Raw genomic sequence first — 26776 nt, 5'->3', positions numbered from 1 at the left:
GTCTCAGCTTTCTTAGTCTTCCAGACTCTCAACTGTGCCAACTCCTTCAGTCCAACGTGCCTGGAACCTCTCCCACATGGAGTACTGTCTGTTGAGTAGATCGTCTATCTCCAGACAGGAACAACCACCTGTATTCAGATGGGAGTACACCTCCATCCTAGTTGGAGCCCTGAACTATTCCCAGTCCTTCAATATAAGGGCTCTGTGCACCAGGACACACACCCTGCTGGTCTTTAACAAGATTTGAACACTGAGTTGGAGATTTCTTCTTCCCAAGACACTTTGAAATCTCCAAACTACGGAGCCCAATCCGGGAATACCAAAATCCGGAGAAAGCTGTAAAAACAGTTTTCTCCGCTGATAATAGATACTCTGAAATCCTGCACTCTGCACATGCACACGTGCTAACCCTGTGTCCTTTTTCCAACCTATTTAATAGTGGCAGGGCTTCACACTGTCACAATAAAGACACATAGATTACTCATTACTTACTAAAAAAAAAAGACACCAGAGCGCAAATCATTGAAGAACAAAATCAAATTCAGAAACTGGCATGGACAAGCCATTAAGGTGTACTTTGTTGGTCTACACTGAGCTTCTATCCAAAATTGCAACTGAAGGTAAGGTGTGGCTTGATTGAATATTATCTCACCTCACAGCTCCTGAGACGTCGTGCCCAAGCGGGAATGTTAAGAGGAAGAGGTTGAAGAGGTTTCTGAAAGGGTTCAACAGTCCATCTACAAAAGGACAGTTCAAAAGATTAAAATTGTTTCACACGATCATTATAGTGCTTAAAACCAGGACCTCTTAATAGGTCTTCACAATAGCAGAATTATTAAGAATTTTATCCAGTTAGGATGAGACAAATATACATTTTAGGGTTTTAGCCATTCTATAATGGTCATATGCAGTGTGTAGTTGGAAACAAATATTTGAAAATACTGTAAAGGGATTGATGTTCTACGGCCTCTATTTCAAAAAAGTTGGGACGCTGTGTAAAATCTACATAAAAACAGAATGCAATGATTTTCAAATCTCATAAACCCATACTTTATTCACAATAGAAAATATGTTTTTAGTGAGAAAATGTACCATTTTAAGAAAAAAAAATGTGAAATTGATGGCAGCAACACATCTCAAAATTTGGAACAGGGCAACAAAACACAGGGAAAGTAAGTGGTAGTGCTAGTGGTTTTGCAACCAATTAGGTTATTTGGCAACAGGTTAGTAAAATGATTGGGTATAAAAGGAGAATCTTAGAGAGTCAGAATGTCTCAAAAGGAAAAATGAGCATAGGTACACCAATCTGTAAAGAGCTGCATCTAATAGTCGAACAGTTTCAGAATAATGTTCCTCAATGTAAACTTGCAAAGACTTTAAGTAGATTATCATCTTCAGTACATATCAAAAGAGTCTGAGAATCTGGAGAAATCTCTGTGTGCAAGGGACAAAACACAGTATTGGATGCCCGTGATCTTCATGCCCTCAGACAGCACTGTATTAACCACTTAAGGACCGGGCCTATTTTTCAGACTTGGTGTTTACAAGGTAAACCCGTTTTAGGCTATCCAAAAAAAAAAAAAAAAAAAAAAACCTGCAAGATAAAGACATAATGAGCTAGTATGCATAGCATACTAGCTCATTATGAATGACTTTTCTGAGATCGAAGCCCCCCGCAGCGGTCTTTCTTCACCGCTCCGGCGGCCGACATCTCCTCGGGGACTTACTACCGGGTATCGCAACTCCGGCGCTGTGATTGGCCGGAGCCGCAATGACGTCACTCTTGCGCGGGAGTCGCCGGGTATGGCACAGGCTAACTGAAGCAATGGCGCGTACGTGCCATTGCTTCAATTGGGTTAAGCGCGCATGTGCCGATGACGTTGGCACATGCAAATACAGTGTTGCACGGTATAGGAGATATCCAGTGCAGCTACAGGTAAGCCTAAATATAGGCTTGCCTGTAGTTTACAGTGGTTTTAAAGGGTTTACAACCACTTTAAAATCAGTTTTTTTGCTAGAAAATTACTTAGAACCCCCAAACAATAGGATTTTTATAACAGCTTACCTGTAAAATCCTTTTCTTTTGAGGTACATCACGGGACACAGAGCCTCAGTAATTACTGATGGGTTGTATGGGTATCACAAGGTGACTGGACACTGGTCACACCCTAGACAGGAAGTTCAACCCCCTATATAACCCCTCCCCTTACTGGGGATACCTCAGTTTTGTAGTAAAGCAATATAAGTGTATTAGAAGAGGGGCGGGACCTCTGTGTCTCGTGATGTACCTCAAAAGAAAAGGATTTTACAGGTAAGCGGTTATAAAAATCCTATTTTCTTTCTCATACATCACGGGACACAGAGCCTCAGTAATTACTGATGGGATGTCCCAGAGCAATGCTATTTGAGGGGAGGGGACCACACAACGTAGGGTGTAATCAGACCTGAGGACCTCGTACCGCTGCCTGCAGCACACTATGCCCAAAGGCGATATCCTCATGCCTTCCCACATCCACCTGATAAAATCTGGTGAATGTATGGACTGAAGACCAAGTTGCGGCCTTGCAGATTTGAGCCATAGAGGCCCGGTGATGCACCGCCCAAGAAGCACTAATAGCTCTTGTGGAGTGTGCCTTGATTTGAAAAGGTGGAATTTTCTGTTTCAAACCGTAAGCTTGAATAATCATGTGTCGAATCCATTTCGAAATGGTATGGTAGACTTTGACGCTGCCTGTCCTCTATTGGGACCTTCTGGCAGTACGAACAAAACCCCCTTTTGCGAATTTGAGCAGTTGCTTCTCTTACTACATCCAAAGAATGTAGTGACCTTTCTTCCGTAGAACAGGGATCTGGGAAAAAGGAAGGTAGAACAATATCTTGGTTTAGATGGAAATCTGAAACCACTTTTGGTAGAAAGCTAGGATGAGGGCGCAATACCACTCTATCCTTATGCATGATTAAATAAGGCTCTTTACAGGAAAAGAGCTGCTAATTCTGATACTCTTCTAGCAGAAGAAATGGCTACCAGAAAAATTAACTTTCTTGTCAACAAGACCAAGGGAATTTGACATATTGATTCAAAAGGCTGTTTTTGTAGAACTGACAGAACCAAATTCAAATTCAAGTCCCAGGGGTTTAGGGGCGCCTTAACCGGAGGATTAAGACGCATCACCCCCTGCATAAAGTTTCGGATCAAAGAATGTGAAGCAAGTGGCCGTTGAAATAATACTGATAAGGCCGAGACCTAGCCCTTGATGGTACTCAAGGACAGCTTCATTTCTAATCCCATTTGTAGAAAGCCAAGAATTCTACCTATGATATATTTTCTGGGATGCCAACCCCTGGCTTCACACCAGGATACATAAGTCTTCCAGACTCTATGATAAATTACTCTGGAAGCTGGCTTCCTTGCATTGATCAAGGTAGAGATCACAGGACCTAAAAGCCGACGATTCTTCAGAACACGTGTTTCAATAGCCAAACTGTCAAATTCAGCGTTTGTAAGGCAGGATGGAACACTGGACCTTGAGATAACAGGTCTGGACGTGACGGTAGGGTTCACGGGGAACCCACTGTCATCCTCACTTTCTGCATACCAAGCTCTCCTGGGCCAAGCTGGGGCCACCAGAAGTACCGACTTCTTTTCCTGCCTGATCCTGCGAAGGAGTCGTGGCAGTAGCAGAATGGGAGGGAATGCGTAAATCAGTGAGAACCGATGCCACGGAATCACCAATGCATCTGTCCCGCATGTAAGAGGATCCTTTGTTCTTGCCACAAACTTGTCGATCTTTTTGTTGAATCTCGATGCAAAGAGATCTACATCTGGAACCCCCCATCTCTGGCATATGGCCCAAAAGACGTCGGGGTGAAGAGACCATTCCCCTGGGACTAACCGCTGGCGACTCAAATAGTCCGCCTTCTGGTGCCTCCTTGATGATTGATATAAGCCACTGCTGTGGCATTGTCAGACTGGATCCTGACAGAGCAACCTTGTAGCCTGAGAGTCCAGGCCTTTAGGGCTAGATATGCCGCACGGATCTCCAGAATGTTGATGGGTAAGGTCCTCTCGATTTTGGACCATTCCCCTTGGACCGCAGACTGTTCCAGAACTGCTCCCCCAACCCGAAAGACTGGCATCCGTTGTTACCACTGTCCAGGTAACCGGTAAAAAGGATTTCCCTTTCTGCAGGTTTTCGGGTATTAACCACCAACTGAGGCTCCGACGCACTGTAGGAGACAGACGCATCGGAAAATCTAATGCCTGCACTTTCTTGTTCCAGGCAGACAGGATACTGTGTTGCAGCAGTCTCTAATGAAACTGAGCATAGGGAACTGCTTCGAATGAAGCCACCATCTTTCCCAGCAGCCTCATACAAAGGCGAACAGAAGGACCCTTTTTTGTCCTGACTACCTGAATCAGTTCTTTTAAGGCACTGATCTTTGCCTGAGGTAAAAATACCTTCTCTTGGCTTGTATCTATGACCAGGCCCAAATACTCTAGTGTTCTTATTGGTTTTAAGAAAGACTTTTCTAAGTTGAGAATCCAACCTAGAGGAAGTGAGGATATGGCAATATGGGGCGTGACCGGATGCTGGAGTGAGAGGAGGTGTGTGTGAACTCCCCCCAGCCTGATGCCTCCGTGTCTGTCTGCCTGAACCAGCCGTTGATCGGAACTGCCTGTGTGTGATCCTTCCCCCTGCAGCACCTGGCGTCTGAACGTCTGCCTGGCTCTCCTGTCTCCTGTCCCTAGTCTGCTTCCCCTGCATTGGAGTCTGACGCCGGAGTTACAGCGTAGCCGCCCGGGAGAGCACGCGACCCGAGCCCTTGGAGCGGGAGGAGAGGGTCGGGCTCTCTGCTCGAGGGGTTGCCCGGGCAACGTCCTCGGCACCAGCGGGAGGAGGCGGCTGGGACAGCGTGCGTGCGCTGTCAATGTGGGAAGCTACCGAAAGGAAAGCCAATGTGCTGCCCAGTCGGCTGGCAGCACTAAGGTAACAATTATTGTGCTCATTTAAAGTGGACTATCTTTCCCCTCTTTCCCGGAACTGGGTAACCCCCGTGGACGGGGGGGGGGGTGAAGTAGCTTGTCATATAGACCTTCAGCGACTTTGTTCTTATTTTGAGAGAATATATCTCCTGGCAACTGGTGGAGGGCTGTACTATTAAGACAGACCCTAATCTATCACTACATCATAAAGTGTTTTTTTTTTTTTTTTTTTTTTTTTTTCTCCTGTGTCACTTTCTAATCCCAGGCTGGTCAATTATCCTAATAGCAGCTAGAGGGACACTGCTGGGCCAAAGACGATACTGAAGGAGAAGAGAGGAGGAGGGGGGGAGGTGAGGAGAGGAGGGGGAAGAAGGGGGAGAGGGGGAGAGAATATAGAAAGAAGGAGAGGGGAAAAAGGAAAAGAAAGAATAAACGGCAGAGTACCGCTCCACGTGTAGTTAAAATCCCTCATATACCCCCCATATATCCCCTTGGCTCATACAACGAAGTCATGACAAGGAAAAAAGGAGAGGAGCTGCAACAGCAGGAGAATACTAGCTCCCAAATGACCCGCACCTCAAAAGAGAAGGGGCATCAGGCAGCAGCTGCAGCAGCGGCTAAATTAGAAAAATTTGCGCACCTCTCTACCGTATCTCCATCTAAAAGCTCACAGCAGCAGCAGGATAGACCACAAGCGGGAGGATCAGGGGACAGGAGGAGCCTAGGAAAAGGACTAGCGGTAACGCATACAATTAAAACGGCAAGCAGCAAAAGTTCAGCGGGTGAGCCCGCGGGATTAGCAACCAATAATGCTACTACGCAAAACGCACCAGTAGAAGATGAACCCACACTAAAAGATGTCCTATGCGCTGTTAATTCCTGTAAAGCCTCCCTAAGCGACTTGTGCGACCAGCTGATAGGGTTAAAGGATGAGTTAATCATAGTAAGCCAAGAATTACAAAGGACTACTGCCAGAACAACAACATTGGAGGAGAGAGTGAGTCAGGTTGAGGACGACCTAACCCCACTAAAGCGGGAGCTTAAGGCATTAAAGACGCAGATGGATCTACATAAAGCAAAAATGGAGGAAATTGAAAACAGGTCCCGCAGAAACAATGTAAGGGTGGTAGGCCTACCGGAGCGGTGTGAGGGTCCTCACCCCGAGGAGTTTTTGGAGAAGTGGCTTAAGGGTATATTTGGAACGGAAACCTTTTCTCACCTTTTTGCTGTTGAAAGAGCCCACAGAGTGCCAACTAGGGCCCCACCACCAGGGGGATATCCCAGACCGATAATTATGAAGCTCCTCAACTACAGAGATAAGGTAACCTTGATGCGCAGGGCCAGAGAGCTGGGAGATATTTCTCATAATGGAGCCAAGATTTTATTTTTTCCCGACTACTCCCCAGATCTTCAGAAACGAAGGGCTGAATTTAGGGACATCAAACGTAATCTACGTAATTACAGAATAGAATATGCCCTGCTGTATCCTGCACGGCTTCGCATCACTGCTTTAGGGACTACCCATTTTTTCGACACAACAACAGGGGCAACTAAATGGCTGGAAGATAACAAAACGGACTTGCAGAGCTAGGGATCAAATAAGGCTAGTTAAACTTGGAAAGGAAAAGAGGAAAATGTATTTTTTCTTTTTTTTTTGTTTGTTTTGTTCTTTTCTCTTTTTTTTTTTTTTTTTTTTTCTCTCTTTTTTTTTTCTTTCACTTGTTGTTTTTTTCACAGCAATTGGTAGACGACACGGGGAAGGGGGGGGGGGGGCGTGACAGATGGCAGCACGGACTAACAATGTGATTGCACTAGTTATGAATGTTTTAAGTGTTGTTTTGAAGGTTTGGAAGTGGGCTATGGGAGGGGGGGTGGGGGGTAAGAGTGTGGTAGTAAGTTACAATGCACTTTTTTTTCACATGAGAGGGGCGTTATCCTTAGTATGGTTGGGAGGGAGGAATAAAAAGGTCACAAGTGCAGCCCCTAGGGCTAGCCTAATTAGGCACAAGGGGGGGTCACGAACAAGGGAGGGGAGGTGGGGAATGAATAAAGTGGAAGGGGGGGGGGGAGGAGGGTTAGCAGTGAAATATGGGGTTGGGCAACAGAGTGCACGCAAGATACACATAGCTAGGCGGGGAAGATTTATAAAAGTAATGTATACTGGTACACATGATTTGTATTTGCAATTGGGAGGTGTAGAGTGGGGGGGGAGAGGTCCCGGGATGTGGGGGCTCTTTGCCCCTCCCCACTCTCTCTTCCTTTTCCCTTTTCAGGTTAACATAACCACAGAGTTGGCAAGTTTTGCACCCACTAACTTACGCTCCTTTTTTTTACTTTTTACTTCTGTTAGATGTCTTTGAAAACGTTAAAAATAGGTTCTTGGAACATTAGGGGCATGGGTGATCCGGCCAAAAGGGCGGCAGTGTTCTTGGCGATGGAAGCTTACGGCGTTGAACTGGCTTGTCTGCAGGAAACTCATCTTACCAATGACACTAAAATACAAGTTCGGAACTATAAATTTCAAGAACAGTACCACTCAGTCTACACCTCATATTCAAGAGGGGTGAGCATACTGGTGGGAAGAGGTATATCATTTTCCTGCAGGGAAGCCAGAGTAGATGCGCTGGGACGCTACGTCTTTTTAAGCTGTGTTGTGGAAAATAGGCCTCTGGTGTTAGCAAATATTTATATCCCGCCTCCGTTCAAAACAGAGACCATTTTGGACCTGTTGGAGTTTGTGGACAATAAGGCTGACGTACCGATAATACTGGTGGGGGATTTCAATGCAGTTTTGGATAATAAAATGGATCGGTTCCCACCAGTGAATCGGGCGGAGAGATTATCAGAGGGGCGCCTGGGCCAACTCCTGAAAGAGGTTGGGTGGTGCGACCTATGGAGATCTTACAATCCAAACGCCCGGCAGTACTCCTGTTATTCTGGGTCACATTCCACGCTCTCGCGTATAGATATGGTATTAGGTAACAGTGAAGCTTTGCAATTGATAAGGAACATAGAGTATAAGCCCAGGGGAATTTCAGATCACTCGCCCTTGATCTCGACCTTGAATTTAGATATTAGACCCGGCCAAAAAAGGTGGGCAATAAAACCACTTTGGCTGGACTTAATAAGCAGCCCAGCAGAAGTAACCTCCAAATTAAAAGAATTTGTAACATTCAATTCTGGTACAGCGCCAGCGGGGGTAGTGTGGGACACCCTAAAAGCATTCCTTAGGGGACTACTACATCAGCAGGTTACCATTGTAAAGAAAACGTCGTGGGAATGGGAGGCGAGGGCTAGTAGAGACGTTATGGAATCAGAAGCGCAATACGTGGCGGATCCTACCCCTGAAAAACAGGAAACTTGGCTTAACCGTCAAAAAGAGTATAGAGAAATAACTATCAGAAGAGTAGAGAACAAAAGACTTTTCCAGAAACAAAATTATTTTGGTGAAGGGGAGAAAGTAGGTCGGATGCTTGCACTTATAACAAAGTCTAACTTATCTCCAACTGCCATTTTTTCAATAAAGACACCGGCTGGAGAGATTACATCTGATCCCGCCGTGATCCTAGAGACCTTCTCTGCATTCTATAGGGATTTGTACCGGTCGCGCCGGGGGTTGGACCGGCGCGACATGGACGAGTTTCTAAAAGGAGTGGACCTGCCTGTGCTCTCGGAAAGGGATAGGAGCGAGATGGAGTCTCCTCTGACCCTGGAGGAGTTGCAAAAGGCGGTCATGGAGCTGTCTGGTCAGAAATCTCCCGGTCCGGATGGATTGCCACTGGAGATCTATAGAAAATACGGGGAGGTGCTGCTTCCGGAGCTTTTAAAAGCACTGGAGCAGTCGACCAAGGACGGGAGGCTGCCCTTATCAATGTCAGAGGCGGATATAATAGTGATACCAAAGGAGGGGAAAGATCAACTGGAAGTCGCCTCATACAGACCGATATCATTATTGTGCTCAGATGCCAAGATCATTGCAAGGGTGCTCGCATCCAGACTGAACAAATGTATTGCTAACCTTGTGCATCCAGACCAATCGGGGTTTATCCCCGGTCGATCTACCAGTGTTAATATCAGAAGGGCCTATTTGAACCTCCAGGTACCAACAGAGAACGTTGGGTCCAGAGCTATATTATCATTGGACACCGCCAAGGCCTTTGATAGCCTGGAGTGGGAATATCTCTGGTGGGTGCTTGAGAGGTTCGGATTTGGCCCTGTATTTATCGGTTGGTTAAAGACCTTATATAAAAATCCAAAGGCAAGACTCAAGATAAACAATGTTTACTCGGAAAGTTTTCCCCTCGAAAGAGGGACGAGACAGGGGTGTCCCTTGTCACCTTTGTTATATGTTTTGGCCATGGAGCCACTGGCGGGAGCGGTGAGATCATCATCCGAACTGCGGGGATTCCATAGAAGGGGGGAGGAAGAGCGAATAGCGCTTTTCGCGGACGACGTCCTGTTTTTTCTGGGGGACACGACCGCCTCACTGGTGAAAGTGATGCATTTAGTGGAGGACTTTGGAAAGTTCTCAGGATTGACCATTAATTGGGAGAAATCATCGCTCCTGCCGGTCGACCCATTGGCCAATCCGATTCCGTTGAGCTTGCCCCAACTGAAAGTCATGGAGAAAATGAAGTACCTCGGCATTGTGTTATCTAAAGACCCCAGTGCATTCATTGAAGACAACTTGGTCCCTCTCCTATCAAAATTTAAAAAAAAATCTGATATCTGGAGTAGACTCCCTTTGTCTGTGGCGGGTCGGGCCAACCTGATTAAAATGGTCTGGTTGCCGCAGCTGTTGTACCTGCTCCACAACTCCCCAGTTTGGATTGGGGAGAAGTGGTTCCAAAAAATTCAATCCCTATTCAGGGAACTAATATGGAAAAAAGGGCAGGTCAGGATAGGCCTACAAAAACTACAGTGCCCTGTTACGGAGGGGGGGTTGGGGGTTCCCCACCCGTCCACCTATTTCCTGGCAGCCCAGCTACAACAACTTGGCGGATGCGCCACTATAGGAGGGGGAAACAAGAGTGCTCAAATTATCTTACAGGGAAGCCCACACAGTTTACTTGTGGAAGCACTGGAGGCAGAATCACTACAAGGAGGGATCCCGACACTTAAAATGATCACTAGGGCCTGGCAAACAACTAAGCGAATAATGGGATATAAAGGAACCTCAGAATATTCACCAATCTGGAATAATAAGCACTTGCAGGAATTACTGTCTGTAGACAGTAATAAGCTGTGGGAAAGATGCGGGATAAGTCGGCTGATACAGTTATACGCCGGGGATACCCTGAAATCCTTTGAGGAATTGAGGCATGAGTACGGGCTGCCAAATCGAGCATTTTACAGTTACCTACAGATTAGGCATGCCTTGAGCAAGCAGTTCGGCAGGAAACCCCCCACATGGTGTAAGATCCCACTGCTGCAAATAATAATTAAGTCAAAGACCTCTAAGGGGTTAATCTCTGAGATTTATACCCAATTAACAAAGCGAATAAACACGCAGGTAGGCCTCCCTGGGGGCAGGGACAGATGGGCGGCCGATGTGGGGGAGATAACGGACACAGAGTGGAAAAGGATCCTGGAACTTGGACCAGAGGTGTCGGTCTCACCCTCACAAAAGGCCTCCCACCTGATGCTGCTGCATAGATCCTACTACACGCCAAAAAGGCTTTTTATGTTCGGCCGCAGAATTAATGACGAGTGCCCTAGATGTAGAAGAACAGGTGACCTAATCCATATGGTATGGAGGTGCCCAAAACTAATTAGGTATTGGTCCGAGATCTTGAAGAAAATAAATATAACGTTCAAAATTAACCTAGAGCTTGATCCCAAGACCTGTGTGTTGGGACATGTCAACAACGAGTCGAGAGACAGGAGCACAGCAATAGCAGCAGCAAGATGCCTGTTTCAAGCCAGGAAATTACTAGCACAGTCCTGGCAATCAAGAATCCCCCCAACCCCGGAAGATTGGATTAGAACCGTCAACTCCACAGTGTGGAGTGAAAGGACATTTTACACTAGGGAGGGTAACTACAACAAGTTTGTGAGATTGTGGAACCTGTGGGTCCAAGCAATGCCATGTCCGCAATCAGTGCTACTCTAGCGCTGCGAGTATCCGCCTCCCCAGCAAGGGGGTGCGGCCGAGTTAAGCGCAGATCAGATATAAGTGAGAATAAAGTACAGAACTGTTGTTGCTCATTGGGTGTGTCCTGGAACCATGGGGGTCCAATAAGGGAGGGTCACAGGGGGGTGGGGGGGCGGGTTCAATTAAGAGAAAAATAACAGCACAAAAACATGTATAATGGTAACGATAGGGCATGCGGCCAACTGGCTTTGAGGTATAAGTTGTATGGTACTTGCTTGGTAGTCAAGGACTATTGTTACTATTTTTACATCGTAAATGCTAATTGTAACATATAAAAAAAAAAAAAAAAAACTTTAATGGCCACAATGATGTGACTGGATTTGAGATATATATGAGTTTCACTCTGAAAGCAGTCTCTGGACAAAGTTAACTGACGTGGCATAAAAAAAAAAAAAAAAAAAAAAAAAAAAAAAAAAAAAAAAAGAGAATCCAACCTAGGTATTCCAAGTAGTTTACTGTGGTGACCAAGTTCTGGTCCAGGCAGGCTACCGAACGGTCTAACAAGAGCAGGTCGTCTAGGTATGCTATGACAGTTATACCTTGGGCCCTTAATCTGGCCAGAGAAGGAGCCAAGATCTTTGTAAACACCCGAGGTGCAGTGGCTAGCCCGAAAGGCAGGGCTATAAACTGAAAGTGGTGTTTTTCTACTTCGAAACGCAAGTACTTTTGATGAGCAGGGAAAATGGGTACATGTAGGTACGCATCCTTGATGTCTATTGACGCCAGAAATTCTCCTCCTTGTAGGATGGAGACTACTGATCGAATTGATTACATGCGAAAGGATCGAATCTTTAGGAATCGGTTTAGATCCAGAATGGGTCTGACATCTCCATTTGGTTTTTGAACCGTGAAAAGGTTTGAATAAAACCCCAATCCCTGCTCTTTCGTGGGAACCACCACGATGACCTTTTGCGACAATAATCGCTCTAACGCTAGAAGGAGAGACTGCTTTTTCTCTGGATCTCTGGGGACATTTGATCTGAGGAAACGAGGAGAGCGGAATGCTCGGAACTCCAGTTTGTAACCTAGAGTTACCGTGGAGACTACCCATCTGTCCTGGAAATCTTCCTGCCAGAGCTTTGAGAACTGTAGCAGTCTTCCCCCCACCCGAGCGAGCGGGGACGCTCCTTCATAAAGAGGCTTTCGCGTCTTGTCTAGTAGGCTTCTTCCACCAGGGCTTCTTTTGTCCCTGGGGTCGACTCTGAAATTTATTTCTTGAGCCTGACGGAGGAGCCCGTCGCGACTGCCTGGAGGCTGATGCTCCTGGTACTGGGGAAAGAGCCCGTTTAAAAGAGGGACGTTTGCTCCTTTTCTTAACTGGTAAGAGTGTGCTTTTCCCACTAGAGATCTTTTGGATATAATTGTCCAAATCCTCTCCAAACAGCCTTGCACCACGAAATGGAAATCCGGCCAGAAGCTTCTTACATGGTGACTCGGCTGACCAATTTTTCAACCATAAGATTCTACGCATATGCACCAACCCAAGCGAAAGGCGCAAGGTTTGGATGATATAATCTCTGATTGAGTCAACAGCAAAACAAAGCCGCTGGAAGGTTGGCCAACCCCCGGGCTTGCTGTTCAGGTAAAACTTTGAGGACCTGTTTAACATGGTCTCTCAAGTATTGACAGACTCCAGTTGCTGCCACTGCAGGTTGAGCTACTGAACCCACTAAGGAAAAAAATATTTTTTAACAGGAATTCCATTTTTTTATCAGTTGGATCCCTAAGCATCTGAGCATTGTCGACAGGACAAGTCAGACTTTTATTTACGGAGGAAATGGCGGCGTCAACTGCCGGTATATCCCACATTTTTCTAAATTTTTCCTCCATAGGATAAAGTGTTGAAAACTTTTTAGGAAAAAATGTTTATCTGGGTGATCCCACTCAGGTTAAATGAGCTTTTCTAGCAAACTATGAACAGGAAAAGCATGTGTTTGAGGAGGCTTCAGTGAACCCAAAGAAGAGGAGGGTTCTTTAACTGACTCCGATACGGGCAACTTAGATGTGGAGTGGACCAATCCAGCAAGAATTTGCACTAACACTTTCTCATCCTGAGAAGCTGAAGAGGGCCCTTCCCGATCCTCTGAGAGGGATTCCTCTCCTTTTTCCCCAGAGTTCCCTTGCTTGAGGGTCCTGGGTAACAGAGGGAGACCTAGTGCGTTTTCTTCCACTGAGTGAAGATGCGATTAAGGCCATTAGTCTTCCCTCTAATCCATTAATGGTTGATGAAAAAACCTCCTGCGTAATATATACAGGGGCTGAAGTGCCAGAAGCAGATGCAGCCCGACCCCGACGGCTCACCCTGGCCAGCCATCCCAGATCCTTCAGGGGGGGAAGGTGCTGCAGAAGGGGGGTCCTCAGAGCCTGAGGGAGGTACCCTAGAGCCTCTAGTTTTCGGGGTATTTGTACCTCTTCTACCCATAGTGCAAAGCAACAAAAGGTGGAGGTACCACAAAAACACTGACTGCTGAGCGATGTAGTTCAGAAACTGCCGCTGCTACCAATGCTCAGTCTGGTGTTTTAAGTAAATGCTGCCTGGGAGAATGCCTGTGTCCCACCTCACATGCGCCCGTCAGCTCTGTGTCCCTCCATAGGCTGTATGCACCTGAAAGAGAGTGCACTTTATAGCCTGTGTAGCCAGCGATGTGGGCGTCTAATCACGCCGGACGTTGCGTTAATGCTCCGCCCCCCCTCCTCCAACCACAACCCTCGGTTTTTTCAAAAACGCGTGCTTTCCCGCGCGAGCCGAGGCTCCGATCCTCGGGACAAGCATGGAGGGGAGGCTGGGGTGGAGGAGAGAGAAGGGCCGGTGGATGGGGAACCTGCCGAAAGCGCGGTAGCGGCAGCAGCGGCGGTGGTGGTGCGGTATACTACTGCTGTTTATTCAGGCCACCCCGGCCCCCCTAAATCATGGGGGGAAGCATCCCTAAGGAGAGAACCCCCCAACCCATCCTACCTGGAGTCTGGCTGGAGGAACGTACAGCGTGGACACTGAGATAGACAGAACAAGCATGAAAAGGTATGTGCTCTTGACAGCCCCCGGTGGTGACAATAGGCATAGCATACATTTACTTAAAGTGGATGTAAACCCGAAAATTTTTTTTTTTTTTTTTTTTTTTTTAGATCATACTGTAGAGTATAATATTTCCTATCATTTGAGCCCAGTCTTGCCACACAGTTAATCCATCTCTGAGCAATCCTCTATTTTTCAGTGAGTTTTGAAAAATTATGTTTATTTCCACTTTAAAATGGTACGTTTTCTCACTTTAAACATTTGATATGTTTTCTATTTTCTACTGTGAATAAAATATGGATTTAAGAGATTAGCAAATCATTGCATTCTGTTTTTATGTGGATTTTACACAGCGTCCCTAACTTTTGGGAATTGGGGTTGTAGTTCAACAAAATCAATGAAACAATAAAAAAGGAACATTATTAATTTTCATGATTGTGTCCCGTTAAAGCGTCCATGTCAGGGGATATAAAAAAAAAAATAAATAGAGCAGCAAAACCCTTTGAAATAATAAGCTTTATATTTACCTGTCTAGCAGGCGATGTACTAAAACTTTGCTCTTTAAAGTGGAACTTTAGTCAGAAAATTAAGACCTGCTAGATCACTTCAGGCTGGTCCCTTTTGCAGGCATAGCTATGTAAAACATTAAAAATAAGTGCCTATACTGTTTAAAATCCAGTATTACACAGCCTCCCCGTGCACTGCACATGCTCAGTTGCTCTCTATTTTTGGGCACTTTGCCACTGAGGCTGATCTGCTGACAGCTTAAAGATTTACTTCTGTTCAGGGGCTCTGGGCTTCAGCAACATGATAGCCTCCGACAAGAAGAAACAGGAGCATTTACAGCACATACTAAATTTGGTAGCATAATTAATAATGTGGAATGCATGTTCCTTGCTAAAGAACATTTTTTTTTCATCAAGTTGTTATGGATAAGGTTCCGCTTTAAAGAGATCCCAGCGCTGCTACTAGCTGACACTTTTGTGTGTGTCAATTATCTTGTTCCCCGCCGGCGTTTCCTCCCAACGACTGTCACTACTGAGTTCCATAGAGCTTCTTGTTTGCAGGATATTGGAGTTGTATTTTTTTTTCTTCACATTCCCTAACAGGGTTGCTTTAACCGCTTCAGCCACGGAAGATTTTATCCCCTTCCTGACCAGACCACTTTTTGCGATTCGGCACTGCATCGCTTTAACTGACAATTGCGTGGCCGTGCGATGTTACACCAAAACAAAATTGATGTCCTTTTTTTCCCCACAAATAAACCTTTCTTTTGGTGTTATTTGATCACCTCTGCGGTTTTTATTTTTTGCGCTATAAACAAAAAAAAAAAGCAACAATTTTGAAAAAAAAAGCAATATTTTTTACTTTTTTTCTATAATAAATATCCCCCAAAAATATATAGAAAAAAATTTTTTTTACTCAGTTTAGGCCGAAAAAAAAATTGCAATAAGCATATATTGATTGGTATGCGCAAAAGTTATAGTGCCTACAAAATAGGGGATAGTTTAATGGCATTTTTATTATTATTTTTTTTAAATTAGTAATGGCGGCGATCTGTGCTTGTTATCGTGACTGTGACATTATGGTGGACACATCAAACACTTTTGATGCTATTTTGGGACCATTGTAATTTATACAGCGATCAGTGCTAAAAAAATGCACTGATTACTGTGTAAATGACACTGGCAGGGAAGGGGTTAAACACTAGGGGGCGATCAAGGGGTTAAGTGTGGCCTAGGGAGTGATTCTAACTGTGGGGGGATGGACTACCACTGACATGAAAGCGATCACTGCTCCCGATGACAGGGAGCAGTAGATCCCTGTCATGTCACTAGGCAGAAAGAGGAAATTGCCTTGTTTACATAGGCATCTCCCCGTTCTGTGGCTCCGTGACACGATCGCGGGCCCCCGGCGGATATCAAGTGCCCACCGCTGCCATTATGCCGATGTATATCGGCGTGCAGCGGTCGGCAAGTGGTTAAAGTGATTTTAAATGCATTTTTTAAAATGACAAATCGGTTTATATGTGCCTGTTCTGTGCAATGGAATTGCAGCGTGCCCCTGAACCTCTTCTTCTTGGGTCCCCTGCTGGCGCACCTGGCTCCTCCTCTCTGGCGAGTGCCCCCATATAAAGCCTTCCATTCTTTCTATGGTGGCACTCATGTGGGCTCGCTCCCAAGCCCCACCCCTCACTCTCTTGTTACTGGCTTTAATTGACCTGCTGCCTCAGCAAAGCCAGTGAGACCAGGTAGTGAGGGGAGAGAAGAGCTGCAAATGGGCACAGCGCTGGATGGAATGAGGGCTCAGGTAAGTAAAAGGGGGAGGGCGATACTGACGCCTAAACATTTTTTACCTTAACCACTTTAAAGTGCTGTTTTATCTGTAGGTTAGAGGGCCACCTAAAAACAGTGTAACATTTACAGCATTAAGAACATGGAATTCTTAAGGAACCATTCACAGCTTGACTTACTGGTGCGTAGAGTTAAAATGCATTGCGATAAGACAACCGGTTTAAATGAATAGGCTGCCAATGCACCAGACATCCCCAAAAATTTTTTTTTACTATTTTTGCAAAGCAGGGCACCACAATACATGGTAGTGCATTAAGATGTGCTGCAACACACGTGTTCCCTTAGTGCATTAGAGTGCCACTGAAAACGGTGCTGCATGTGATCGCCATCAATGTGAATGGGCCCTAAATGTTACCATTTTCTATACAAAACTGCCTTAATGCTCTTCTGTAAAGGATATAGTTATTGTCATCTGGTTATAAAAACTGCATCAGAAACCACACTTTTTATTAGCAGTGTAGGCCTGTATATGCAAGGCCAAGATATGCACCTACGCCCACACAATTTTGTGTGTACAACTTGATTCTAACCTTTACAGCCGATATTTGGGAAGACATCCAAATAATGGAATATTCATTAAGCTAGGCATGTGTTATTTTTTATAACAATTATTATTTATCTTATGGCTAATAGAGATTGTTATTGCTTACTAAATTGAGCAAATTAAAAAAGATCTGTTGCTACCCATACCAACCAATGAGAAGCTTACTTTAATGTTTCAATCAATTCTTATGAGCTGCTTTGATTGACCTGTTAGTTGCTTTTAGGCTCAAACATACTAAATCCTATGGCAATATTATAATGGAGGCCAATGGAGTTAAACTATAAAAAGCCTATGGTACAGCAGCTGCAAGACCAACAAATAAGTAAAAAAACAAAAAAACAAAAGTATACCTGGTGGGTGACTTATTATGCACAGTAAGTGAAGTGTTGGAGTGGATAATAAAGCTGCTGGTTTCATTTTGTAGGTCATCACTGGCCTGGCCATGCTCTGCAGACTCTTTAAAATGTGAAGAAAATAAAGATAGAAAATTCAACATTCATACATTACTTTATTTTTTTTATATATAAACTTTATTTTTCCTTATCAATTGTACAAACAAAGAAAAAGAGAAAAAAAATAAGAAAGAGAAACACATTCCAAAAAGAAACAAAAAAAAAAAAAAAACATACAAAAATACAAATACATAAACCTTCACAAAAATACAAATTTTAACCTAGACTGCAATGTATATAGCCGCTACCCATTAAGGCCTCATGTAAACTGCTGCTGTTAAATGGGCGTTTAGGAGCAGTTGGGTGTTTTTTCCCAGCTGCCCCCAAACTCTCCTCTATGTTATCTTAGCAGTACATGTACACAGGGTGATTTACAGTAATTTCTAGGCAGTTGAGTTTAGAAGCATTTTTTGGAACGCAAAAAAAAAAAAAAAAAAAAAAAAAAAAAAAAAAACACGTTCTGGACCAATGTTCAGAGGCATTTGAAATGCCAAATGCCTGTAACACCTTGTAAACGTGGTAAATCGCATTTAGCCGCGTTTCGTTTACAGGAGTTTTTCATTTTGGGCTATTTGAAAAAAAAAAATAGTATTAGTTAGTAAATTATATATAAATATATAAAAATATATATTTATTTATTTCAGGTACTTGTATAGCGCCGTCAATTTACGCAGCGCTTTACATATACATTGTACATTCACATCAGTCCCTACCCTCAAGGAGCTTACAATCTAAGGTCCCTAACTCACATTCATACATACTAGGGACAATTTAGACAGGATCCAATTAACCTACCAGCATGTCTTTGGGGTGTGGGAGGAAACCGGAGTACCCGGAGGAAACCCACGCAGGCACAGGGAGAACATGCAAACTCCAGTCAGGTAGTGTCATGGTTGGGATTCGAACCAACGACCGCCCCACAGATCTATATCTTCTTTCTGCTAGGCGAGAGTGCTACCCACTACACCACTGTGCCGCCCCACAGATCTATATCTATCTATCTATCTATATATATATCTGTCAAGTTAAATCGTTCAGGAGAGGTTGTAAACACGTCCCATGTACATGAAGCCTAACAGTGCACCAATAAAAAAAAAAAAACAACAAGGTGGAGTGGTCAAATTACCAACACAATGAAGCTTCCAAACAAAATAAACATACTTCTACAAATCAACAGTAACTATAGTTCATCCTACCACAGGATGCGTGGTTATTTAAAGCGGAGTTCCACCCAAAAGTGTAACTCATTTGTCTCCTCTCCCTCTCCGGTGTCACAATTGGCACCCTTCGAGGGGAGGGGGGAAGGGATACCTGTCTTTGACAGGTATCCTGTTCCCACTTCCAGGAGTCTGCGCCGCAGCCCATGACGTCACAGCGGGGCTCCCTCCTCCTCCCCCGTCGCCAGGCCAGTAGGAGAGAGGAGCGGGGCCTCACGCATGCGCAGTAGAGTTCCCGGCGTGAAGCCGGAGGGCTACACTGCTGAGTTCCCTTAGCCGCAATGGCGGCGCCAGAACCCGACAGCTGATGGAAACCTTAACTGCGGTGCCGACATCGCTGGACTCGAGGAGTCCTATTATCAAAAGACAGCAGCTACAGTATGTCTAGCTGCTGGCTTTTAATCCCTTTTTTTTTGCGCGGACCTCCGCTTTAACTTCATCCAGTGCTCTATAGAAAGTGCATAATGCACAACAAGGGAAAGTACTTCGTATAGCAGAGTTCAATGTTTGGTCAAAGATTGGTGCAAAAGTGAAGGTTTTGGTTATGTTAGTCACAAAGCTATCAGGTGGTCTCATAATGCGCTGTACAAAAGAGATGGTCTGCATCCCTCACACAAGAGCACTGAGCTCCTTAGTATGGAATTCAGGAGATTTTTGAACATGCATTAAAACTGAGAAATGGGGGCAGATATTTAAATGATGAGGAACATTTCTTTCTCCAGCAGGTTAAAACACCGTGAAGGTTTGTGTTGCTAAGAACTGGGCTGATGGGGTGGTCACTTCAGGTAAAGTGTCTAGTGCCACAAATAAAGCAGTAGATAGCAGTGTTCGTCGTATCATGTGCACTAATGCTCATAGTTTGGCCAACAAGGTTTGTGAGTTGACAGCTTTTATGACAACTTGGACCTTTCTGCAATTACAAGAGACATGGTACAAGGTTTCAAATGACCGGGAAATAACTGTATCATAGTACACACTATACAGAAAAGACAGAGCCGGATAGAGAGGAAGTGGAGTTGCCATAATATGAATGTAAAAAAATAGCATACGGCTAATGTTAATTCAAAACACAAATTAAGTGCTTTAAACCTTCTGGGTCTGCATTCCAATCAGAGAGGGATCTTTCCTTAGAATTGGGGTAGTATATAGACCCCCATAACAGACTGAACATTCTGATAACCCATGGATTGACAGAATAACTCAAATGGCAATGAAGGGAGAGGTTTTTATTATGAGTGACTGCAACATGTCTGACATTAACAGGAATTCACAAACTGCTATAACAAGCAGGAGCAGGGCTGTAATGGAGGCAATGAATGAGGTTTATCTGAAACATAACTTCGTGTGCTGCTCAGTAGATGTGGGGTGTGTGTGAGTTCCTCTGCATCTGCCATCGAGGGATGGAGCCCGTCCTGGCTCCTACAATGGCTCGAGGGAGGGAAAGGAGGCAATACCTGATGCCGCACATGTGGTCCTACGGAGGTGAACAGAGTGGCAACCTCAGCCTGGGCTATAACCAGGTCACGCCCCCCAACACATTTTGCTCTGCCCCCGGCGCTTAGTCATGGGGATCATGTTTAGATTTTTATCTGAAACAGTAAAAAGCCCAAGCCAAGGCGATCATATTCTAAACCTAATAGTGACAAATATGTATCGACTGTCTGTTGTTGAGGTGGGAGAAAATATGGGTTCTAGTGATCACCAATGTCTGGTTTGGTATTAAAACCAGAACTCAAAAATCATAAACAAAAGCAAACGTTTTAGATTTGAACTAGGACAATGCTTGCTGAAATGGGGAAATTTCTAAAATATTAATTGAAAGGTTGGAGTAAAATAACAAGAGTCAGTAATCAGGGGGTACTGTTGAAGTCTACTATCCTGGAGGTAACTAGATCATATATCAGACAAATTAGTAAGAGTAAACGGAAGAAAACAACAATATGGTTCACTAAAGAGGTAAGTAGCATAGTAAAGGAGAAAAAAAAAAAAAAAATCAGGATATAGGAGATGCAAGGAAACAGGAATTGTAGCTGATAGAGAAAAGTGTATACAAATAGACAAAAGGAAGGCCAAACACATTATCAGTATTAACCACTTCCCGACCGCCTCACGCAGATATACTGCGGCAGAAGGGTACGTACAGGCAGATTAACGTACCCGTACGTTGCCCTTTAAGAGGCAGCTCGCGGGCGCACCCGCCGGGAGCTCCGTGACCGTGAGTCCTGTGGACTTGCTGTCCGCGGGCATACCCGCGATCGTCTCATGGTGAGGAAGAATGGGGAGATGCTAATGTAAACAAGCATCTCCCAGTTCTGCCTAATGACACTGTCACTGATCACCGCTCCCTTTAATCAGGAGTGGTGATCAGTGACGTGTCACACACAGCCCCTCCCCCCACAGTTAGAATCACTCCCTAGGACACACTTAACCCCTACAGCGCCACCTAGTGGTTAACCCCTTCACTGCCAGTCACATTTTTACAGTAATCAATGCAATTTTTTAGCATTGATCGCTGTATTAATGCCAATGGTCCCAAAAATGTGTCAAAATTGTCGATGTGTCCGCCATAATGTCGCAGTCATGATAAAAAACGCTGATCGCCGCCATTACTAGTAAAAAAAAAAAAAAAAAAAAAAAAATCAATAAAAATGCCATAAAACTATACCCCATTTTGTAGACGCTATAACTTTTGCACAAACCAATCAAACGCTTATTGCAATTTTTTTTTTACCAAAAATATGTAGAAGAATACGTATCGGCCTAAACTGAGCAAAAAAAATGTTTTTTTATATATTTTTTGGGGATATTTATTATAGCAAAAAAGTAAAAAAATAATGCGTTTTTTTCAAAATTGTCGCTATTTTTTTGTTTATAGCGCAGAAAATAAAAACCGCAGAGGTGATCAAATACCACCAAAAGAAAGCTCTATTTGTGGGAAAAAAAGGACGTAAATTTTGTTTGGGAGCCACATCGCATGAACGCGCAATTGTCCGTTAAAGTGACGCAGTGCCAAATCACAAAAAGTGCTCTGGTCAGGAAGGGGATAAATTCTTCCGGGGCTGAAGTGGTTAACAAAGGAGATAAAACCTTTTTAGGTACATCAGTGATGGATAGAATAAATACAATGGGATGACTACAATGAATACTGGGCACAACAACACTTATGCTGAGGGAGACTTGGATGTAGCAAACCATTTAAACAATTACTTTTGTAACAATAACAAGTTGGGGAATCATATTGGTTCTAGTAATGATGGTTCATTTTCAGGATTTCTGGAGACAGAGGTAGCAGAGAAACTGGCTCAGTTAAAGCCTAATAAAGCAAGAAGCTCTGATTATATTCATCCCAGAGTTCTTACAAAACTTCGATATATCGTTGTTGGACCATTAGCAGATCTTTTTATTCAATCTCTTCTAACAGAAGTTCCCCTTAACTGCTGGACAGCTAATATTGTCCAGAATATAAACAAAAAAGCCAGTGCTACTACCCATACATCACATAGAAAGCAGAGATCCCAGGTGCTCGATCCACAGTCGCTGGCTGAGTAGGGAAATGAGGAAAAGATGATCCGCACTCCGGTGATTGCTCTTAAGAAGTATAATATTTATTGACAAGCCACAGTGACCAAACGCAAATAAGAACAGTTGACGCGTTTCAGCCTATAAGGCCTTAGTCATAACCATATTGTACCTATTTACAAGAAGGGCAGCAAGGTAGAAGCTGGTATTAAAGGTCAGTGAGTTTAACATCTGTCATAATCATGTTAAAGCAGTGATTCTCAACTCCTGTCCTCAGGACCCACTAACAGGCCATGTTTGCAAGACAACTAAAATACATCACAGGTGATATCATTTGCTGCTCAGCGATTGCAGTATTCTAGTCTGCATCTCCCCAAAGGTAATACTTAAAATCTGGCCTGTTAGTGGGTCCTCAGGACAGGAGTTGAGAACCACTGTGTTAAGGGAATCACTTCTAAATAACAGAATCATTGATCATAAAGTACACGACTTGCTGAACACAAAGCAGCATGGCTTTACTAAGGGCACATCATGTCAGACTAATCTGATTGAATTTTTTTACTATATCACTAATGTTTTGGACCAGGGCTGTGCTGTGGACATATCTTGATTTCAGAAAAGCATTTGACACAGTTCTGCATGATGATCCAATAAAAAAGTTGGAATGAGATAGGGCTTAACCATTGGGTGGTTCAGTGGATATGCAGTTGGCTAAAGGATAGTTACCAGAGTGTGGTTGTAAATGGGGTTCACTCAGAGCAGAGACTAGTGGTGTACCACAAGGCTCAATACTGGGTCCAGTATTATTTAAAGGAGAAGTCCAGCCTAAGCTAGTTTGGCTGGGCTTCTCCTATGGGTCACAGGAGTGCAATTCATTTTGCACTCCTGTGACCCGTTTTCAACAGAGAGGGGACTGAAGTCAGGTCTCTGCTGAGGTCACAGGAATCAGTCCATCAGTCACTGATGCCCGTCTCAGCCCCTCAGCGAGCCACTGTGAGCCCTAGATGGCAGCTTCCCGCCCCTCCACAGCTCAGCGCTCCAGTGAGTGTGGAGGGGCAGAGCGAAAATATGCTGATTGACAGTCAGCAGCTCTCTGCTCAGGGAACTGAGAGAACTTGGCCATCAGCGATGTTCGATTGCTCAGTTCTCACTGTAGAGGCGCCGGGGGAAAGATGCAGCATCGGACCGAAGCTCCATCCACCTAGGTAAGTATGATGGGGGAAAATACCCCAAACCCATACTTCTCTTTTAATCTACAGTATATGTAAGTGATAACTAAATGTTTGTTGGGCAAGGTATGTATTTTTGCTGATACATAAGTGTGTAGTTTTGATATCCCTGGAGGTGTCTGTAACATGGAACATGATTTATCATTGCTGGAAGATTGGTCAAAGTAGTTCAATGTTTCTAAATGTAAAATAATGCACCTAGGGAAAAAACAACCCCTTGACAGAGTACAATATTGGGGGTACAGTGTTGGCCGGCACTACAGAGAAAAAAAGATTTGGGGGTACTTATTTCAGATGATTGCAAAATTAGCAAACAGTGTGACCAGGCAGTGGGAAAAGCGAATAGAATTCTAGGATGCATCACTAGAGGGATCACCAGCAGGAGAAAGGGGCTCTAATTCCTCTATATAGATCTTTAGTGACACCTCATTTAGAATACTGTGTCCAGTTCTGGCGACCTCACTTACAGAAAGATACTGATAAGATAGAACGAGTCCAGAGACAAGTAACAAAAATGGTGAAAGGTCTGGGGAGAAAACATATCAGGAGAGACTTGAGGAACGTAAGATGTACAGTCTGGAGGAAAGAAAGGAAAGGGGAGACCTGATTGAAACCTCACTGCCATTGCCATTTTTGCACATGTTTAAAAAAAAAAAAAATACTTTAGGCCTGAAGATTACATAAACCCCCAAAACATGATATATTTCCTGAAAGCAGACACCCAAGAAAATAAAACAGTGGTAGTTTCAATTTTTATATGTTACACAATGTTACCGCAAAGGTGAAGAAAATGCAAAATTTCAGTAAAAAAAAAAAAATACACTAAAGTTAATTTTAGGGCACACAAATGCAATAAAGTACCCATTTTTTTGGTAAGATAAAAGATGGGGTTGTACCAAGTAAATAGATACCAAACCTTAAAATTGCCTGTGAAATGGCGACAGACTTTATTTTCCATACGCGACACTTTAACGGCTTCATATATATATATATATATATATATATATATATATATATATATATATATATATATATATATATATATATATATATATATATATTACAACGTATATCTAGGTGGGGGCTTATTTTCATTTTGTCCTCCTCATAGAATGGGGCATCAGATGTTATTGGTCGTCTTGATCTAGGGAGTGTCTCGCTGATCTGGCTGCCTCTGGGTGGCACACGGTATGCCGCACATGGGAGTGTTATCTTTGCTATGAGAGTGGCACACTCTATACACACTGTCCCCATACTAATTATGGGGTTTATATTGATATATGTGATTTGTCTGCATTGGCTATCCATCTGAAGTTTTGATACTTTTTTCTTTCCAATATAGAATCCCTTTGCCTGCAGTTAATGGAAATAGGTCCTGAAGAAGCGATAGTGAAATGTTGACCTTTCTTTGACTCAATAGTAATAGGGAATCTAATATTTTCATATACACCTGTGGTTATAGCAATGAGAGCTCTATTCTCTTGTTTTTACTTTGTATATATTTTTATTCATTTTATAACATTAAATAAACAATTCTTTTTGTAAAACTATATAGTGTTCCTTTCTGGTCCTGGTAAAGTCCGCTCAAATGTCCAAAAACAATTTTCTAACGGCTGTAAAGGACAGAGAGCTGCAGATAAATGTGTACAACCTGTTTATGAGGATTTGTTTCATCTTTGTGCGTCACCTAAGGCTAGTCACTTTAGTGGGCACTTGTAAGGGTTTACAACCACTTTAAGGAAAACCACAAAGGTAAGTATAATGTTTTTGCATATCTTATATTTATGGTTAAGACTAAAAGGGTAAAATGTTTAACTTTTATTTTCTATTAGTTCAGTATATATATAAAAATATGAACTATGACACAATGATTTCATATATACCACTTGCAGCCAGGAAGTGCAAGTACTTGCAGGTTCTGCATAAGCCTGAAAGAATACTATGCAGTTAATAGCCTTTGTGATGAACAGACCTAAAAGCAGAATATGAATTTACACAGTGTCAAATGAAGTGAGGAACACAACCCTTCCTTTCTGCTAGTAAAGAGAGTGCCTTTCTGGATTTTTAATCCTTTGAGCATTCAGTAGATGCTGGGACAGCATTAGGATTTCTTATTAAAAGATAATAGAAGTAAACCGTATCAAGTATTTGTCTGTAAAATAAAGGTTTAGCACAAAATATTCCCTTTAACAGCTTCAGTCCCCGGAAGGATTTACCCCCTTAACCACTGGCCGACCGGCTCACGTCGATATACGTCAGCAGAATGGCACGGGTGCGCAAAACGACGTACCCGTACGTCACTCTGCCATCCGCGGCAGCGCAGGAGCGTGCCCGCAGGCTCGATGTCCGCCGGCGGCCCGCGATGGTGGCACAGAGAGGCAGAACTGGGAGATAAACTAGGCATTTCCCTGTTCTGCCTAGCAACATGACAGGGGTCTACTGCTCCCAGTGATCGGGAGCAGTGATCTCTGTCATGTTCTATTGAGCCCATCCCCCTACAGTTAGAACACACTTAACCCCTTGATCGCCCCCTAGTGTTTAACCCCTCCCCTGCCAGTGACATTTACACAGTAATCAGTGCATTTTTATAGCACTGATCGCTGTATAAATGTCAATGTCCCAAAAGTGTGTCCTAGGGAGGTGTTTCTAACTGTGGATGGAGTGGACTGACAGGAAGTACAGAGAGATTGCTGTTCCTGATCACTAGGGACAGGCGATCACACTGTACCCTCCTGACAGAACGGGGATCTGTTTGTTTACATTGACAGATCCCCGTTCTGCCTCTCTGTGGAGCGATTACGGGTGGCCAGTGGACATCGCAGCCGCCGGCCACGCGCATTAGCTCCGGCGAGCGCTATATCTCTTCAATGAACCGCCGTACTGGTGCGTCGATTCGTACAATAGAGCCAACCTGCATCCGTATATCTGTATAAGTGGCTAAAGAGCATATACACTTTAATAAAGCAAGCACTGAAATGAAAGAAAGGTTTAGCAGGACAAAGTAGTAAAAGTATATCACTCTATAAATGTATGGCTGGTGAATGTCCCATATCTGCATTGTAATGGTAATATCTTCATTATAATGGCATCTGTATCTCACCGTTATCCTGAGGAATAATCAGCTGGGCTGTTCCAGACTGGCTAGAAGGAATGACATGGAATACCTGTCCATTTTCTGAATTACTGGTCAAGATCATCTGTAGGAAGCAATGAGAATTGTAGTATAAATGTCATGTTTTTTAAAGGTCTAATAAAAACAGACATTTGATAACATAAATAAAACAGCTATGAGAGATCTATGGAGGCTACC

General features: G+C 43.8%; 1 protein-coding gene across 1 annotated transcript in view; it reads right to left on the bottom strand.

Moving 5' to 3' along the window:
- Positions 1-26776, bottom strand: part of CARF (calcium responsive transcription factor) — a 104905-nt gene that overhangs the window by 62311 nt on the left and 15818 nt on the right. The window contains exons 4-6 of the mRNA XM_073633303.1: positions 26567-26663; positions 17400-17505; positions 653-737 (exon numbers count right to left, since the gene is read on the bottom strand). Coding sequence (XP_073489404.1) covers positions 653-737; positions 17400-17505; positions 26567-26663 — 288 coding nt within the window. The remainder of the gene's footprint in view (positions 1-652; positions 738-17399; positions 17506-26566; positions 26664-26776) is intronic.

This window comes from Aquarana catesbeiana, linkage group LG06 (genome assembly GCF_042186555.1).
Source record: "Aquarana catesbeiana isolate 2022-GZ linkage group LG06, ASM4218655v1, whole genome shotgun sequence".
Taxonomy (NCBI): Eukaryota; Metazoa; Chordata; class Amphibia; order Anura; family Ranidae; genus Aquarana; species Aquarana catesbeiana.
This window is presented reverse-complemented; position numbering and strand designations above follow the sequence as displayed.